This window comes from Cnephaeus nilssonii (genome assembly GCF_951640355.1).
Source record: "Cnephaeus nilssonii genome assembly, chromosome: 1".
Lineage (NCBI taxonomy): Eukaryota > Metazoa > Chordata > Mammalia > Chiroptera > Vespertilionidae > Cnephaeus > Cnephaeus nilssonii.
Window position 1 is genome coordinate 115,997,247 of NC_137072.1, and position 16,720 is coordinate 116,013,966.

Consider the following 16,720-nt stretch of genomic DNA (forward strand, 5'->3'; position numbering starts at 1 on the left):
GCAGGTGGGTAAGTGACGCCTAACAATCCAGCCGCGCCCCCGGGGAGCGGCCACGGGGCATTGTGAAGAACGCACTTCCTCCCGCCGGGTTTAACTTCAAAGTGAGGCGGTCTCAGCCGCCCAGCCCACCCTGTGCCCACCTAGCCGGGTGCCCCACGGGCAGCTGGCGGTGATGAGACCGTGCCCACCTCCGGGAAAACCGGGGAGGCGTCCTTTTACCTCTTATAATTTTAGAGAGAGGAGGGAGAGGAAGAGAGAGAGACATCGATCGGCTGCCTCCGGTGCACCCCCTACTGGGGATCAAGCCCGCAACCCAGGCATGTGCCTGACTGGGAATCAACCAGGTGACCTCTCCGTGCACGGAACAATACCCAACCCACTGGGCCACACCAGCCAGAGCCTCCTGAATCATTTTCAACCATCTAAACACGGGCCCCGCTTCACGCCCCTCAGGGGCTGGACCACCAGGCCCTGCTCTCTGCTAAGGTTCACGCAGCCGCACTTAAACCTGCTCGGGCTGGACAGCAAGGGAGGTGGCCAGGAACCCGTCCAGAGGAGGGTCTCTGAGGTTGTGGGCCCTGGTGACGGGCTGAGCTCTGCACGAGGCAGCTCACAGCGTGACTGCAAGGGGCTGGTGTTCAGGGGACATCAGAATGCCCCGTGGCGCCTCAGCTCTGAGCTCTGGGCCGTGTACACGCCGCTGGGTGGCCTGGCTGCGCTGCCCCCTGCCTGTCCCACGGCCGGCCCTGCTGCCGATCCGCTGCTGCCCGCACAAGGGGGGGCGGGTCTCCCCTTTTAAAATGCCCCATTATTTCCTTTTGCCTCCTTTCTTCTCTTTCTATTCTTTCACTTTAAAAAAGCCATTAACTCGTAGCCAAGCAGAGCTGGAACTGCTGTAGCACAAGAAAACACTGCGGGGACTCCATGCTGTCAAAGGCGGCCTAGAGGGCCGGGGGTCAGAGGTCAGGGCGCAGGCAGCCTGGGTGTGGACCTCAGCTTGGCCATTGACCGGTCACTTCACCACCTGACCTCAGAGCCAGGAGGGAACGAGCTGGCGTGTCGAGTACGCACGTGCCCTGACACGCCCCGTGGCAGCCTCGTGAGCGCGGGTCCTCTCGTCCCCACCTTCGTCCCCCGCCCGACGGGCCTGGCCGCCCGCTGGCTGGAGGAAGGCTAGAGCACCGGGCGAGAGTGGTGCTGAGCTAAGAAAGGCTTTGCGTGAGTTGGAAGTGGAAGGTGAAAACCAGTGACGTCGATGAAAAAGCCTAAACCTCGAGCTCGTGGAGAACACCACGTCGGATGAACTAAACGGCCGCCACACGTCGGCACCGCCGTTTGTTTCCGGAGCTCGGTGGCTCCTCCCGCCCGCGTCGCGCTCCTCCGTCCCCCAGAGGCACTGGCTGGTCTGTTTGCTGAGACTTGGGGGCGGGGGTACATGCCCACATGCACGGTGTCACACGCATGCCTGCATGCTCACACACACACCTCTGACAGGGCGCATGCCGACGGGGTGGGGAAGCATGTCACAGTCAAACACCTGCCACGGGCTGGCGCTCAACGGCGTGCCACTGCCCCGCCGGACACAGGCTCAGCAGGGCACGCGGGTGAGGGCAGTCCACGGCAACCACACGCCGGGCCCTGTGTGCGTCCGAGAAGGCGCTGTACGCCGTTTAGTTCACAGAAGAGCCAACAAGCCCCGATCCTGGGACGTGCCAAGGAATCCGGTCATTGCTCAGGGTTGGGTCACATAGGAGTTCACTGGCCATTGGATGGGAGAGGCATTAACTTCCGGGTGAACAGTGACCCCAGAGGGTCCTGCTGACCGCCCCCCCGACCCCGCCGTCGCAGCTCTGTCGGAGGTCTGGCTGGGCCCACTCCCCAGCAACGTGGTGGCCGCACTGATGCCTCTCCCCCCACACTGCGCACAGGACGCCTGAGGCTGGCACGGGCCAGGTGAGCCCCCGCCGGCGTGCAGGACGAGACCTTGGGCGGCATGACCGGAGGACGGCACCTCCTTCAGCTGGGCCTCCGTTTCCCCACTCGTGCCCGCGGGAGTGCGTCCCACTCTGACCCTCGGGAAGACCTGGGCTCTGAGCCCTGGTTGGGAGGCAGCGGGAAAGGTCATCGCCCTGGAAACCAGGCTGTCTCTCTTCGCTTCCTTCCCTGGGAGGAGGCAGAGACCCACCCGCACCGGGCGGCGGCCGCCAAGGACAGCACCCGGGCCCTGACGGCCAGTGAGCCACCGGGCAGACGTGTGCCCCCCACCGGGGAGCGTCCAGCCAGGTGTCCGTGTGGACGTGGCTGTTTTCTGTCTGCGTCCGAGCAAGGACCTCAGGGGTGGGCATCCCTCTGCCCGTCTCCCTAGCAACGTGATAACAACCCCCACACAGCGCCCAGCGTTCAGGACGTGTTTCCCGCGCGCACAGCACCGGTCCTCAGCGCGGCCCGTGGAGGGCGGGGTGGAGGGCCCATCCCATTTTGCAGATGAGGAAACAGGCTCCCGGTGTGATGGCCCAAATCACCCAGAAATTCCGTGCGGACACAGGGAACACCGTGAGCCTCCACCTCCCGCCGCCCGGGCCATGGCCCAGCCGGTGCTCCTGCGCACCTGCCCCGCAGGCTCCGGTGGAGCGGCACGGTGGCCACCGTGAGGGAGGCTGGGGGCCCGGAGACACTCTCTCCGTGAGCATCGCAGCCCCTATCTGCTGAGGCAGGGCGTCCCTCATGGGAGGCTCGGCGTTCATTCTCTCGCCAGCGATTCTCACCGCCCGGGGCCTCATTCCCACGCGGGGAGGACTGACCAGCTCGCTTGTCCTGTCTCCCGCCGACGGGCTGGCTCGGACTGCGGCCCGAGACACCTGCCCCTCACCCCCTCGGCTGCGGTCAGCCTGGCTGCTGCTCTCCAAGCAGCAAACTCCAGCCACCGGAGCCAGTTCTCGGCACAACGCCCCCCAGCCCGGCCGTGAGCGTCAGCCCCGGGTCCCTGCCACACAGGGTGTCCGTGTCAGACCCGCCTTCCTCGGACTCCATGCAGAGGCCCTGCCCTGGGCCTGCAGCGAAGGCGCATGTAATATTCAGGCTGCAGGGCCTCTCCGGGCGGGGGGGGGGGGGGCATCAGGCATCAACACAACCCAAGCAAGGACCCAGAGCACGGGCAGGCACGCAGGACCATGCAGCCAGGAGGCACGGTACCATGCTGCTTGTAGATGGGGGGCTTCCGGTAGATGTTATCTCTGACGCCGGTGTCTGGGGAGAAGAAGGAAGGAAGGAAGGAGGGAGGAAGGAAGGAAGGAAGGAGGAAGGAAGGGAGGGAGGGAGGAAGGAGGAAGGGAGGAAGGAAGGAGAGAAGGAAGGAAGGGAGGGAGGGAGGGAGGGAGGGAGGGAGGAAGGAAGGAAGGAGAGAAGGAAGGAAGGAGAGAAGGAAGGAAGGAAGGAAGGAAGGAAGGAAGGAAGAAAGGAGGAAGGGAGGAAGGAAGGAGAGAAGGAAGGAAGGAGAGAAGGAAGGAAGGAAGGAAGGAAGGAAGGAAGGAAGAAAGAAAGGAGGAAGGGAGGAAGGAAGGAGAGAAGGAAGGAAGGGAGGGAGGGAGGGAGGGAGGGAGGAAGGAAGGAAGGAAGGAAGGAGGAGAGAAGGAAGGAAGGAAGGAAGGAAGGAAGGAAGGAAGGAGGAAGGAAGGAAGGAAGGAAGGAAGGAAGGAAGGAAGGAAGGAAGGAAGGAAGGGAGGAAGGGAGGAAGGAAGGAGGAGAGAAGGAAGGAAGGAAGGAAGGAAGGAAGGAAGGAGGAGAGAAGGAAGGAGGAGAGAAGGAAGGAAGGGAGGGAGGAAGGAAGGAGGAAGGGAGGAAGGAAGGAGAGAAGGAAGGAAGGGAGGGAGGGAGGAAGGAAGGAAGGAAGGAAGGAAGGAAGGAAGGAAGGAAGGAAGGAGAGAAAGCAGGGTCAGCAAGCAAATGGATGGCTGGTCAGCGCTCCCCAGGCACCCGGATTCGGGGTCTCCAGAAAGATTCGGGACCCGCCCTCGGCGGACACCCAGGCCCCACCCCCTCAGACTCAGCCTCAGCCAGCCCCGGTGCCAGCCCCGGTGGGAGGGGCAGAGGGCACCCCGCCTGCCCAGACAGCCCTTCCCCCAGCCCACTCCCCGGAGGCACAGTGTCTCCCTGGTGTTTGTGGGCCTTTGGAGACAGGAAGTGGGGGGATGTGCACGCCCATGTGCTGATTTTTCAAGCATCTCAGGACTGGGGGGAACCGAGAGGAACCCCGCACCCGCTGGGCGAGGCGGGCCGGGCGGGCCTACCTGGGACGTGGAAGTGGCGCGGCGCCTGCTGGTAGGTGGCGGGCGGCCTGCTGTCGGACAGCACCGAGAGGCTGGGGGTGCTCCGGCCGCTTTCGCTGCCTCCAGGCCGAAGCGCAGACAGCGGAGAGCAGGGGGGGGGGGGGGGGGGGGCAGAGCAGAGGATTTCAAGCGAGAGAGCTTATTCATTCGGTGACCCCGTCTCCCCTGCCTGTGGGCCCCCGCCCCTGCCCGGGGTTTCCACACGGGCCCACGACTTGCTAATCCAACCTCGCGCCCACCCTCCCCCGGGCCCCGTGGCGAAGGCACAGCTTGGCTCCGAGGGCGGAGAGCCATGGCTCCTGGTGCCCGGGAGGGTGGGGCTGGCCGCCTCGGCAGAGCCCGCTCCCCTTGGGGGGTGGGGGGGCACGGCGGTCTCCTTGGGGGGCACGCGGCCTGCGGCTCTGCGCGCTGGTATTCGAATCGGCCAGGCCCCCTCCTATCTGTGTGAAGGCGCGGCCCTCCTTGGAGAGGCCACATCGGCATCCACACGGGATCCCAGCGCCCGTCCGCAGCACTGTCTGCCCGCAGAGCCTCTGGGAATCACAGCCACCGCCGCACAAGGCCGCGTGGGCCCAGCAGCCGCCGCTCCCGAGGCGAGTGCGGGGCAGTTAAAGGGAAAGAACCCCGAAGCGGGCTCCGACTCCTCACCCGCCTGGATGTGCCCCTGCTGTTGGGCCAACGAGGTTGGATTATCAAGTCGCAGCGCGGACGGCCGTGTCCCCAGGTGAGCCCCCGCCACCCGTGTTTAAGGAACAACGTGAGGGACAGGACGCAATGGCATGGACTGGGAGGACCAGTGAGGCACGGCGCCGCCTCTCCCGTGGCCTCAGGGACCCCGCTGCACTCGATGACAGCTCGGCCAGGGCAGGCCACTCGCCACCCCAAACACCCCGTGGAGCTGCAGCTGCTCACGCCACGGGGCCCGGGGTGATGAGGCCGCATTAAACAGCGGGCGGGGGGGGGGGGGGGCGGCCGGCGGGGACGCATGCTGGCTGCCGGGGCGCCGGCTCTGAGAGCTCTCGCCTGGGTGGGTGTGCAGGGCCCGGGGCTCACAGGGTGGGTGGAGCTCGGCTCCAGGAGCCACACCCAGGGCCCCCACCAGGCCGAGGCCACTGAGGGGCCGCTGGTCACTTCCAGCATCTTCCTGTGCCTGGGCCCAATGTCACCTGTCGGCGCTGACGGGACATCAGGGAGACGGCTGTGCAGCCCCTCCTGGTGGGAGCCCTGCCTTTCCCCGGCGGCCGCACCCCAGCGCTGTCTGGCTCCGCCCCGAGCTTCCTGCCTGCGCACCACCCCAGGGAGCAAGGCTCCCAGGCCTCCCTACACGTGTGGCTGTGACTCAGCTGCACCAAGCCACCTGCTCCGATGCCAGAACAGTGAGCATGGCTCCCCCGGCGCCATCCCCGGGCGGCGGGCTCCTGGCAGGGCCTCGGAACCGGGAGGCCTCCCAGGGCTCGCTCCCTCTGCCTGGCACCCATGGCCTCACCCCCCATCCGGCCGGCCACAGCCTCACGGCCACAGGTCTCCGTCCCCAGCGCCCAGCTGCGGGCAGCGTCCTCCCAGGTCACCAGCAGGACTGTGTGCGGACCTTTCTCTAAGGAGTCCCCAGCCTCCGCCCGGGCTCAGGGGGCCCAAACCCAGGGGCAGCTGGAACACAGCCGTGGCGGCCCCGGGCCCACTCTGCCCTCCTCACCTCCGCCATCGGGGGCTTCCACACCAGCCACCGCCCCCGAGACCTCGGTCCCTGCCCGGGACGCCTCTCTGCTCACACCCTCTCCTCCTGGCCGCCCCGCGCCCCCTCCTGCCCGCCTGGAACCCCCTTTCCAGTCCTCCCCACGCGTCCACACGCTTCCTGGTCGGGCTCAGGGGCACCGCTTCTCTTCGCCGCCGCTCACGGTGAGTCCACGGTAACGAAACGTGCCAGCCTCGGCCCCGCGAGGCCACGTGCAGCGCTGGGCACGCCAGCTGTCGGGACGTCCGTGACGGCCGGCAGGGCGTGCACCCCCGCGGCCACCTCCGCGGGAGGGACAGGGCGGAGGGGCCTGGGGAGGCCCTGGTGACGGTCCGGGACCGGCTTCCTCCGGGCCTCGGCGGTGAAATCCCCAGCTGACGTCACCGCGGACGGCGAGAACCGAGGAAGAGGCACGGAGGTCCCTTCGGCCGGGCTCCCGGCTCCGAGGGAGGGGGCTCAGGACCAAGGCGGCTCCGGACATCTGCCGGGAGGCTCATCCCTCAGCGAGAAAGAGAAGACGCCGGGCGGGGGCAGGGTGGGGGTGGGGGGCGGTGCTTCTAGCGACGGGGAGCCCTGGCCTTTGGAAAGTCACCTTCTTTTACTTCAAGCGCCGGCTCACTTCCCAAGCATCGCGCAGCGGTGCTCCGTCAACGCCGCGTTCCGTGCGTTTCACCCGTTTTTATCGGAAGAGCTTTCCTCCCAGGATCCCCCGGACACACGTCCAGTCCAGCCGCCCCCGCCCTGGGCCCTCGGCCGCGGCCCTTTCTCAGACTCTCCTTGTCCGGCACCTCGGCTCTGAGTGGGGCCGGTGTCTGCCAAAGGCCCGCGGCGGGGTCCTCGGATGTTTCCTCAGACCAGACGAGGTCGTGGCTCTTGGGAGAAGGCCACAGAGGTGCCCTCCCACCCCATCGGGTCCAGGGCACCTGCTGTCACACGACCCGTCACGTGATGTGGACCCGGCTCCCCTGGCCGAGGTCGTGGTGGTGCCCGGCTTCTCCACGGGACGGTTCCTCTCTTCGCCCTGCCACACCGCGCCCCGAGGGACCCGTCACAAAATGCACCGTTTCCGGCGTGGCTGCTTTTCAAGAGAGTCAGTGGGTCCAGCAGGGACCGCGACGGCAGGACCGGTGCTCCAGGAGGACGTGGTCCCCGGGACCAGGGGCCTCTTCCCAGCCGACCTGAGAGGCCACGAGAAGCCACGGATGGTGATGGTGTAAGAGAAGCAAGGAGCCTGTCTGGTGACCATCAGGTGACAGCGTAAACCAGCAGAGCCTGCCCCCTCCTGGTCCCCCGGGGCCAGAGGGCAGAACAGCACGCTGCTCCTGCTCCTGCTGAGTCTCTGTGGCATGTGAGTCAGCTAGGGCTGCGTAACAAACACCACGGCTGAGGGGCTTAGATAACAGACATCTCCTCCCAGTCTGGAGGCTGGAGGTCAGCAGCAGGTGTGGTTTCTGGTGAGAGCTCCCCTCCTGGCTTGTCGACAGCCCCGTCTCCACGTGGCCGGACCTCTGAGCGCATGCGGCGTGGCCGAGAGATCTTGTGGTCTTTCCTCTGCCTACAAGACCACCCACCCCACGGGCCTGGGCCCCACCTGCACGCCCTCGTGCGGCCCTAATAACCTCCTAAAGACCCTTCCCTGAAGCCAGTCACCTGGGGGGTGAGGGCTTCAACATATGGATTCTGGGGGACACAATTCAGTCCATAGCATGTGGGAGAAGAGCTTGGCCATGTTCCTAGTGGGGTGGACACACGCTTCCGTGCAGGGTCTGGCCCCTGGGAAGAGGCAGGAGTGGGAGCCATGCAGGGTGTGCGTCTGCCCCAGGCCACTCTGTGCTCTGACTGTGGACACGGCCCTGCCCCCTTCAGCCTCAGCCTTTGGGCCTGGTACCCGCCGCTGGCATCCCTACGCCCGTGGAGTGACAGGTGGGGAACAGAATGAGATGATGCAGGTCCGAGGGCAGGCGATGGAGAGGCCCTAACCTCTGCCTGCAGCTCTCCACCCCTCTCCTCACCGCTCATCCTTCACATGAGCTGACTACACTCCCCCCTCCCCGCCCGGGAACATTCACACACGAACGGAAACGGAGCTGGACTCACGAGACACAGCGAGGAGCACAGGCATGAGACACGGGGCTCGGGAAGCCATGCGGCGACACGGACACGACACACACGTGTGGCAAACACCCTGGGGCACCCGCAGCCGCAGCACTGCGCGCCTTACCTCGGAAGTAGGGGATGTAATGGTGCCTGAACACGGACGTAGGGCTTGGGTGTTGGGACAGGGACAGGCAGCTACTGGTACCAACACTCACAGTACCAGCTGCGGGGCAACAGAGAGCAAGTCAGAGTCCGCCCGGGGCACCGGCCGCAGAGCCGGAACAGCCCCAGGCCCGCCTGCCAGCAACACCTCGCTTCCTCTCCAAGGACGCAGGCCTCAGGGAGGGGCGTCGCCAGAGGTGCCCTCCACCAGTCTGCTCCGGGCCGGCGTGCGGAGGCCCCGCCCTCTGGGCACAGGAGCCGCTGGCCCCCGTGCCCTGCCCGACCCCTCCTGGGGCTCCTTGGGATCCAGGACGCAGGTGGAGGGCAGCTGGCTAGGCTGGTGTGTGCAGACTGTCCCCGGCAGTCACCAGGCCTCACCAGCCGAGATCCAGGGCTTGGCCCCCTGGGGCTACCACCCGGCTGGGGACAGTCCACCAGCCCAGGTGACCGAATATAGGGGTCAGGGGTCAGCAGAGGGGCCCTTCACTCCCGGACTCGCTGGCTTGCCCGCTCAATCACTCTCAACTCACTGGTTCACTCCCTCCCTCAGTCATTCCCTCACTCATTCATTCTTTCATTCACTGCCTCACTCAGGCATTCATTCCCTCATTCATTCACTTACCCATTCCCTCCCTCACTCACTCATTCTCTCACTCACTCCCTCCCTCACTCACTCATTCCCTCACTCATTCCCTCACTGATTCATTCCCTCACTCACTCATTCCCTCACTCACTCATTCACTCACTCATTCCCTCACTGATTCATTCCCTCACTCACTCATTCCCTCACTCACTCATTCACTCACTCATTCCCTCACTGATTCATTCCCTCACTCAGTCACTCACTCATTCACTCACTCACTCATTCCCTCACTCACTCACTCATTTCCTCACTCACTCATTCCCTCACTCATTCCCTCACTCATTCACTCACTCACTCACTCATTTCCTCACTCACTCATTCCCTCACTCATTCACTCACTCACTCACTCACTCACTCATTTCCTCACTCACTCATTCCCTCACTCACTCATTCACTCACTCACTCACTCATTCCCTCACTCACTCACTCATTCCCTCACTCACTCATTCCCTCCCTCACTCACTCATTCACTCACTCACTCACTCACTCACTCACTCACTCATTCCCTCTCTCACTCACTCGCTTGCTCGCTCACTCACTCTCTCACGTACTCGTTCACTCTCCAAACACCTATTCCTGAGCAGGATGCACCAGCCACACTGCAGGGGGCAATGGAAGTGCTTTGCCAATGAGCGAGCTGTGATTTTTCCACAGAGGCTGGAGGCTGAGAGCTGTTGTCGATGGATGTGAAATGATGTCATGCGGCAGCGGGCCGAGGAGGAAGCAGTGTGGAAAAATCCCGCAAAAAGGCAGCGCCCTATTTGTGTGTGGCGTGTCCCTGGGACTTTGACACTCTGAGGGCGACGAGGCTCTGGAAGCTCAGGGTCAGCAGTCCGCAGCGGGCACCAAGCAGGGATGGGGTGGGACGGGGTAGGGGGCCTCCTCGGGCTCGCCCTGCTCTGAGCAGTTGCTGGTGGCCTCCGGCCTGTTCCCCACGGGGCAGCTGTCCTTGGGGCCACCGCCAGCTGCGGGTGATGCGGCGGGAACTGACTATTTTCTGGGCACTGACTCTCCCTCCTCCTCCCAGGCCCACGTGAGCTGGGACCTGACGGGCTCCTTCCGTCCGGGCGACTTTGTCTCCTGGCGTCTGCTCTACTGAGACCTGAGTTCCGAGCGCGCGGGCCCACGTGCTCAGATGTGCCCGCGAGCTCCGTGGCCCAGCCCCTCTACCCACAGGCGGACCAGCTGCCTCGCGGTCCCCCTCCCGCCCGGACACGAGGGGGCCTCCTGCTCACGGACGGGTTCTCCATCGCCCACCGGCAGCCCACACCCGCCCGTGTAGGTAAGAGACTGGTTTAGCAGGAAAAGCAACAAGAGATCCTGCTTCCCGGAGGGCCACAGAGCCGTGGGGCCAAGTACCTGGCCGGCTGTAGTGCTGGGGCGACCGTGAGGTCGGGGTGTAGCGCCCAAGGCTGACCGACCCGGCGGAGCTGGGACTGGAGGTGCGGCACTGCCGGGAGGAGCGGTCGTCCTGGTCTCCCTGGAGGAAAGACACCGGGTGAGCACGGGCCGAGCAAGGCCCACCCCCTCCGCTCAGTGTCCGCTCTCCTGACCTCGGAGCCCACTCAGCGGGGCCCGGAAGTTCCCTGCGCCTGTGGGCACAGGGGAGGATGCAGGGGGCTGGCCTTGGTGCTGAACTCCTGCAGGCTGAGCCTGGTGCCCGTGCCCCCCCCCCCCCCCCCCCCCGTGTCAGAGGGCAGGGGCCACCCCTCCACCCCCTCCACCAGCCCCACTGTGGCTGAGGCGCCCACGATGGAGCTGCAGGCACCCAGTCCTCCCACAGCCTTCAGCTCCCCTCCTGCGGTCCTTCCCAGCACCCAAGGCTCCTCGGAACACAGTTCGAGAACCACTGAGGTTCTGTGCTCTCCCCAGCCTCCGTAGGGTCCAGGCGTGGGCCCCGTTGAGCCAGACCCACAAGCACGGACAACGCGGGCTCCGTTCAAGCAGGATGAGCAGCTGCTCGGAGCGTCAGAGCGGGTGGCAGGCGGCGTGAGATGGCGTGGCACGCGGGGCAGGGAAGAGCAGGCTGCGGGCCACTGCGGCTCAGCCCAGTGTCCGGCCGCCGGTGGGTGCGGCTGCTCTGGCCCCCGAGGCCAGTGTGGGGACGAGCAAGGTGAGAGTCTGGGCCTGGCACGCAGGGCTCCCACCCTCCCCCAGCTTACCACCGCTCCCGGGGCTCGCTCTCCAGCCAATGCATGAGCCACCGTCCCTGAAGCTTGCCCTGTACCTCCCCCCCTTCCCCCCCCCAGCTCAGCCAGGCCTCGTGCAGGTGCTGCACCCCGAGCCCTTCCGCCGGTCCCAGCCCCGGAGATGGCACGCGCTGGGCAGCCACGGTCCCGCGGTCCATCCCCGTCTCGGGCGTCCTCTGCCGGCCCCAGAGGCCGGTCACACCCTCAGGCCTCCTCAGTCCCAGGGGCTGAGGCCCACGCAGCCCGGAGCCTGGCTGGCAGCGCTCTCTGCTCTCATTAACCCTGAGAAACAGGAGGAGCAGGCTGCCCGTGACCAACGCGGCCGGACAGAGAAACGCCTCCAGAATGTTCAGCTGCAAGGACTTCCCGGACGGCCCCGCGGAGGCGCAGGAGCGGGGCCGCGCCCGGGGCCTGGAGGGCCTCTGAGGAGCCGTGACCCCGACCGCAGGCCGGGCCCCAGGCGTCCGCACCTGCAGGGCTGCAGGGCGCCAGGGCGGCATGCAGGGGCGACGCGATCATAAAAATAACCAACGCCGAGGGGACCCCGGCGCCACGGCCCAGGCCCCCCAGGCCCTCTGGGGCGGCGGGTGGTTATGTTTATAACCCGGGAGCACGCGAGCGCGCTTGGGGGCGCGGTTACCTCCATCAGCGTTGGCGAGAGCAACTGGGGCGACTGTGGACACAACACAGAGCAGCCTGTTAGCCGCGGCGCCGGCGGCTGCTCGTGGGGAGACACGGGCACAGCCACTCCCACCCGGGGCTCCCAGACCTTCTTTTGGGAGAAATGCGGTCAGGGAATGGCACCCCGAGAAAGAGGCCGGGACAGGGGAGCTGGTCTCCATCCCGGTCCCCCCAACACCTCCTGCTCCCCAAGAAGTTTTTCCAACAGGAAGACGTGGTTCAGGGCGTGGGGAGGCGATGCCCTGGGAGTCCAAGGAAGAGGGGTCCTCCGGGGCTCGGGGCTCGGGGCTCGCCGAGGCCTGTGCTGCTGGCGGGGCCTTGGGAGCAGGCAGCCTCCCAGCCAGGGTCCCCCACATTAGAGTAGGGAGCACCGTCCACCCCACAGACATTGGCTCCAGGACGTGGTGGCCAAGTGGCTTGGCCTCCGGACCCTCCCCCAGTGCCTCCAGCAGAGCCGACCAGACAGGAAGGAGGAGGCCCTGCCAGGCTTGGCTCAGGCAGCGGGAGGTGGGAGCAGGTCAGACCCGCCCCTCCGCCCACCCACCGCCTCTTCCTGGGACTGACACTCAGACCCTGCATGTCCCCAGGGACAGAGCCAGTGAGGAGGCCCTGCTGGCCTCACCCTCCCTGCCCTGCCCTGAGCGCCGGCTGTGAGGAGGCCCTGCTGGCCTCACCCGCCCTGCCCTGCCCTGAGCGCCGGCTGTGAGGAGGGCCCTGCTGGCCTCACCCGCCCTGCCCTGCCCTGAGCGCCGGCTGTGAGGAGGGCCCTGCTGGCCTCACCCTCCCTGCCCTGCCCTGAGCGCCGGCTGTGAGGAGGGCCCTGCTGGCCTCACCCTCCCTGCCCTGCCCTGAGCGCCGGCTGTGAGGAGGGCCCTGCTGGCCTCACCCTCCCTGCCTGCCCTGAGCGCCGGCTGTGCACAGCCACTGTGACTGCAGACCACCACCTCCACCTTGGCGCCCCGAGCCCCAGCCTCCCCTCCCAGGCACCCTGCTGGGGCCTCAGACAGGAGGCCGGGGCCTGTGGAGGGGGCTCTGCCGCCAGGCCGCCCACTCGCCTGGCACACACACCCGGGCTGCCGGCTGGCAGACAGTCTTGTTGGCCACAGGCAACAAGGGCACACGGGAATCTCAAAGCCCCCCAAGAAAGCGGGCACCCACGGCGACCCGCAGTACACGGAGGACGGTGACCCCGCAGTACACGGAGGACGGCTGCGGCTGCGAGTCAGTCACGGACGCTGCCCCTGGGGCCCACGGAATAAGTCCTCCGGGTGCAGCCGCCCGAGGGGCGTGGGGACAGGGGCGGGCCGGCTGGTGACGGGGAGCAGGCTGAAGGCACTGGATAAAGGAAAACTACATCTCGCACGTCGTGAAAATGGACCCGAACTGCAAGAAGCAGGTGTGACTCCATTCCCATCATTTCCGAACACCTGCCTTGCCTGCTCCGGCCACACGGGGCTTCCCGGGCTCGGCCCCAGGGCGCTGCGTGCGTCTGCCAGGGGCGTCCGGGCAGAGCGCAGTGGGGTCTCCTTAGAGGACGCCCACGCGCGTCTCCGGACATGAGGCCCGCGGCGCAGAGCAGCGAGGACAGTGAGGGGCCGCGCCGTGGCTGCCTCCCGCCCGCGGGCCGACACGGGCGGCCGTACCTCCAGGCAGCTCTGCCGGTCTCCCGCGTGGCTGACGTAGGGCGAGTAGGAGATCATGTCGGGGCGGTCGATGTTGTAGATGGCCTTGCTCTTGGGCAGGGCAGCCAGGTCTCTGTAGTCCAGGATCTCGTCGCCCAGCCTCGCCTGCGGGGGGACAGGGCGGCGGGCAGTGTGTGGAGGAGCCGGGCCTGCGCCCCGGCCCTGGGAGGGTCAAGCAGCCTTAGGGGCCGGGAGGCCTCATGATCTCGGGGCCTGGTCCCGACGCCAGGCCACGAAGGGCCGCCATGGCTTTGCGGGACGCCTTCTCGGACAGAGCCCATGGGGCGGAGGGGCGGAGGTGGCCGCATTGGATGGCTTCGGCGGTCAAAGAGCTGCCGCCGGTGTCGGGTCTGACACAGGCAGACAACAATGCTCAGTCCGTGGTTTAAAAATACATACAGACACTTCTGTGTGCACATAGACAACGCACAGACACGTGTGCATGTGTCAGAACACATATGCATGCATGTATACACACATGCGGACACAGCCATGTGTGCAGACAAGCAAGTATTATAAATACGAATGCATGCCCTAGCTGCTTTGGCTCAGTGGATAGAGCGTCAGCCTGTGGACTGAAGGGTCCCGGGTTCGATTCTAGTCAAGGGCACAAGCCCGGGTTGCGGCTCGATCCCCAGTGGGGGGTCTGCAGGAGGCAGCTGATCAATGATTCTCGTTGCTGTTTCTCTCTCTCTCTCTCCCTTCCTCTCTGAAATCAATAAAAATATTTAAAAAATAAATACGAATGCACCCACACATGTACACTTACAAACACATACACACACACACTAATACACACACACTAATACACGTACACTCTTACACGCATGCACACTCATACACACACATACACACATCCTCTTGAATGGAAATGGGATATGTGATATGTGATCCTCAGCATGCTTCCCTAGGCACACGCTAGGAGCATTTCCACGCTGACACGCACAGACGTGCAGGGCATTCACGCCTGCCTGACCCCGCGTGTGCCGGGCGCTCTATTCAGGAAGCCCTGGTGCATGCGTGGGCGATGTCACTTCTACGCCGTCATCGGCAGCAGCTGTGAGCGCCTCCTCGCGCCCTTGTCCCCACAGGCCCGGGGAGCGCTGGGGCTCCGCCCACGGAAGGAGGCTCCGCGTCAGCTCCCTAAGGTCTACCCCCGCCCCGCGCAGGGATGGCAGCGCCGATGCCCGGCACCTGGCTCCGTGACGCCCCCAGGCCCTCCTCCCCATAGAAAGAGCCCAACTCACGTAGATGACGCGGCTGGGGGACCCCGAGGTGCTGGACGCCGGCACGGAGATGATGCTCTCGGAGGACGTCCTGGTCTCCTGGGGGAGGGGCGGGGCGGGCACGGGACGGAAAACAGGACGTGTCAGCGGAGACCGTCCAGAGGCAGCCGTCAGTCACGCGGCCACCGAGGCCGGCTCCCGGCGGTGACTTTCGTGGTCAGGGTGAAGGATTCTTACAGCAACAGGCAGCTGAACGGACAGCCGGAGACTATCAGGCAGACCGAGGTGCGGCTACAAGCCAGCAGGGCTGGCAGCGCCGCCGAGTCCGAGCTCTCACGGCGCAGAGAGGACCAGCTCCAGGGGGACAGGAGCAGGCGAGGCTCTGAGCGCCGGGGCAAGGCCGCCTCCGACCCGGAACCATGCCGCTCGGGGACGTTTTCCGCCCAGATTATGGGGACGTGGGGCAGCGCGTGCCAGCAGCGGCTCTGCTGTCAGACTTGGGGGGACGGTCCCCTGAACCTAAAGACCAGTCTCAGCCCCGCGCCACAGCTTCGCCCCGAGGCGCCTGACTCCGCCCCTCGCCTCTCTCAGCCCTGGCAGCCCCTGAGGAGCCGTGTTGGGTCCCGCACCCCAGCGAGGTCTCAGAGACAGCCCCCGGAGGTCACTGCTGGCCACGCTCACGCTGAGCCCTCGTCTCGGCCCGGGGCCTCCGTCACATGTGGAACCTGCCCCCGCGCGCCCACTGCGGTGCGAAACCCGTCCTGCCCCCCGCCTCCCCGAGCACAGCTCCTGCTTCCCCCGAGGCGACGGCACCGGACCTCTGTCTCCTCTGCTCCCCACGGCGGCCTGCCCCGTGTCCGCGTGGACGCTCCTTCTCCGGCTCCCGCCCGATCACCGCGCCTGCGTCCATCCGACCTGCAGGGCGTGACGTGGCCGCTCCCCTCACCTGGCCCAGCGTGGCCCTGCCTGGCCCAGCCCCACCAGCTCTCCCTCTCGCCCGTCTAAATGGAACCCTCTCTGCGAAGGGCATCCCAGCCAATAGCGTGAACCCCTCTCCCCACCCCCTGCCCCCTCCCCTCTCCTCTCCTAAGCAGACCCCTTTCCCCCCATTCTGCCCGGCCCCCCTCAGCACCCACACCCGCTGCAGTGCCAGCAGCCTGGACGGGGCCTCATTATGGGCTGAGTGGTGTCCCCGACTCGCATGCGGAAGTCCTCACCCCAGGGCCCCAGAGCAGGGCTGTGTTCAGAGACGGCCTTTAAAGCCCTCGTTAGGTTACGTGGGGCGTTAGGGTGGGCCTTGACTTAACGCGACTGGAGTCCTCACAAGGAGAGTACGCCCTAGCGTAAGCATGTCAAACCTGTGGCCCGCGGCCGCGTGTGGCCCCCAGCAAATGCTCATTAACGATGACTCATTTATCTCGGCCCTTTGAATTCAGCCTGTCTCTACCAAAATAAACCGGCGTTTCTATGAAAATTGAAGCTTTTGGGTTTTTGCAGCCCACAGACACTCACACCTTGTTTATTGGGCCCGTGTTAGCCTTTGAGTTTGACATGCTTGCCCTAGCTGGATAGAGCATCGGCCTGCGGACTGAAGGGTCCCAGATTCGGTTCCGGTCAAGGGCACCTGCCCGGTCGTGGGCTCGATCCCCAGTGTGGGGTGTGCAGGAGGCAGCTGGTCAATGAATCTCTCTCGTCACTGATGTTTCTATCTCTCCCTCTCCCTCTCCCTTCCTCTCTGAAGTCAATAAAACATATTTAAAAGGAAGAGACAAGGACACAGACACACACAGAGGGACGGCCCTGTGAGGTCACGGGGAGGAGACGGCCGTCTACACGCCGCGGAGAGGCCGCGGGAGGAGCCGCCCTGCGCACACCGAGATCTCGGGCCTCCGGCCTCCGGGCGGGAAAAGGGGTGTCTGGTGTTGAGGCGTCTGGAGCACTGTCGGCCCAGGACTCTAACTCACACAGACCGGGGGCCGCCCC

The 16,720-nt window shown here is 65.7% G+C and overlaps 1 protein-coding gene across 12 annotated transcripts in view; it reads right to left on the reverse strand.

Moving 5' to 3' along the window:
* The window catches only part of ABLIM2 (actin binding LIM protein family member 2), a 91,058-nt gene that overhangs the window by 22,681 nt on the left and 51,657 nt on the right, over positions 1-16,720 (reverse strand). For 6 of the 12 annotated variants that reach the window (XR_013813494.1, XM_079770231.1, XM_079770233.1 and 3 more), the window contains 5 exons: positions 14,759-14,836; positions 13,473-13,616; positions 10,319-10,439; positions 4,287-4,385; positions 3,193-3,246 (listed from right to left, as the gene is read on the reverse strand). Coding sequence is in view for 11 of the 12 variants with exons in the window: in XM_079770231.1 (XP_079626357.1) it covers positions 3,193-3,246; positions 4,287-4,385; positions 10,319-10,439; positions 13,473-13,616; positions 14,759-14,836 (496 nt within the window). In the remaining variant the exon portion in view is untranslated. Of the gene's footprint in view, positions 1-3,192; positions 3,247-4,286; positions 4,386-8,278; positions 8,378-10,318; positions 10,440-11,788; positions 11,822-13,472; positions 13,617-14,758; positions 14,837-16,720 lie in introns of all 12 variants that reach the window. The other 6 variants (XM_079770239.1, XM_079770238.1, XM_079770240.1 and 3 more) reach the window with 3 other exon arrangements.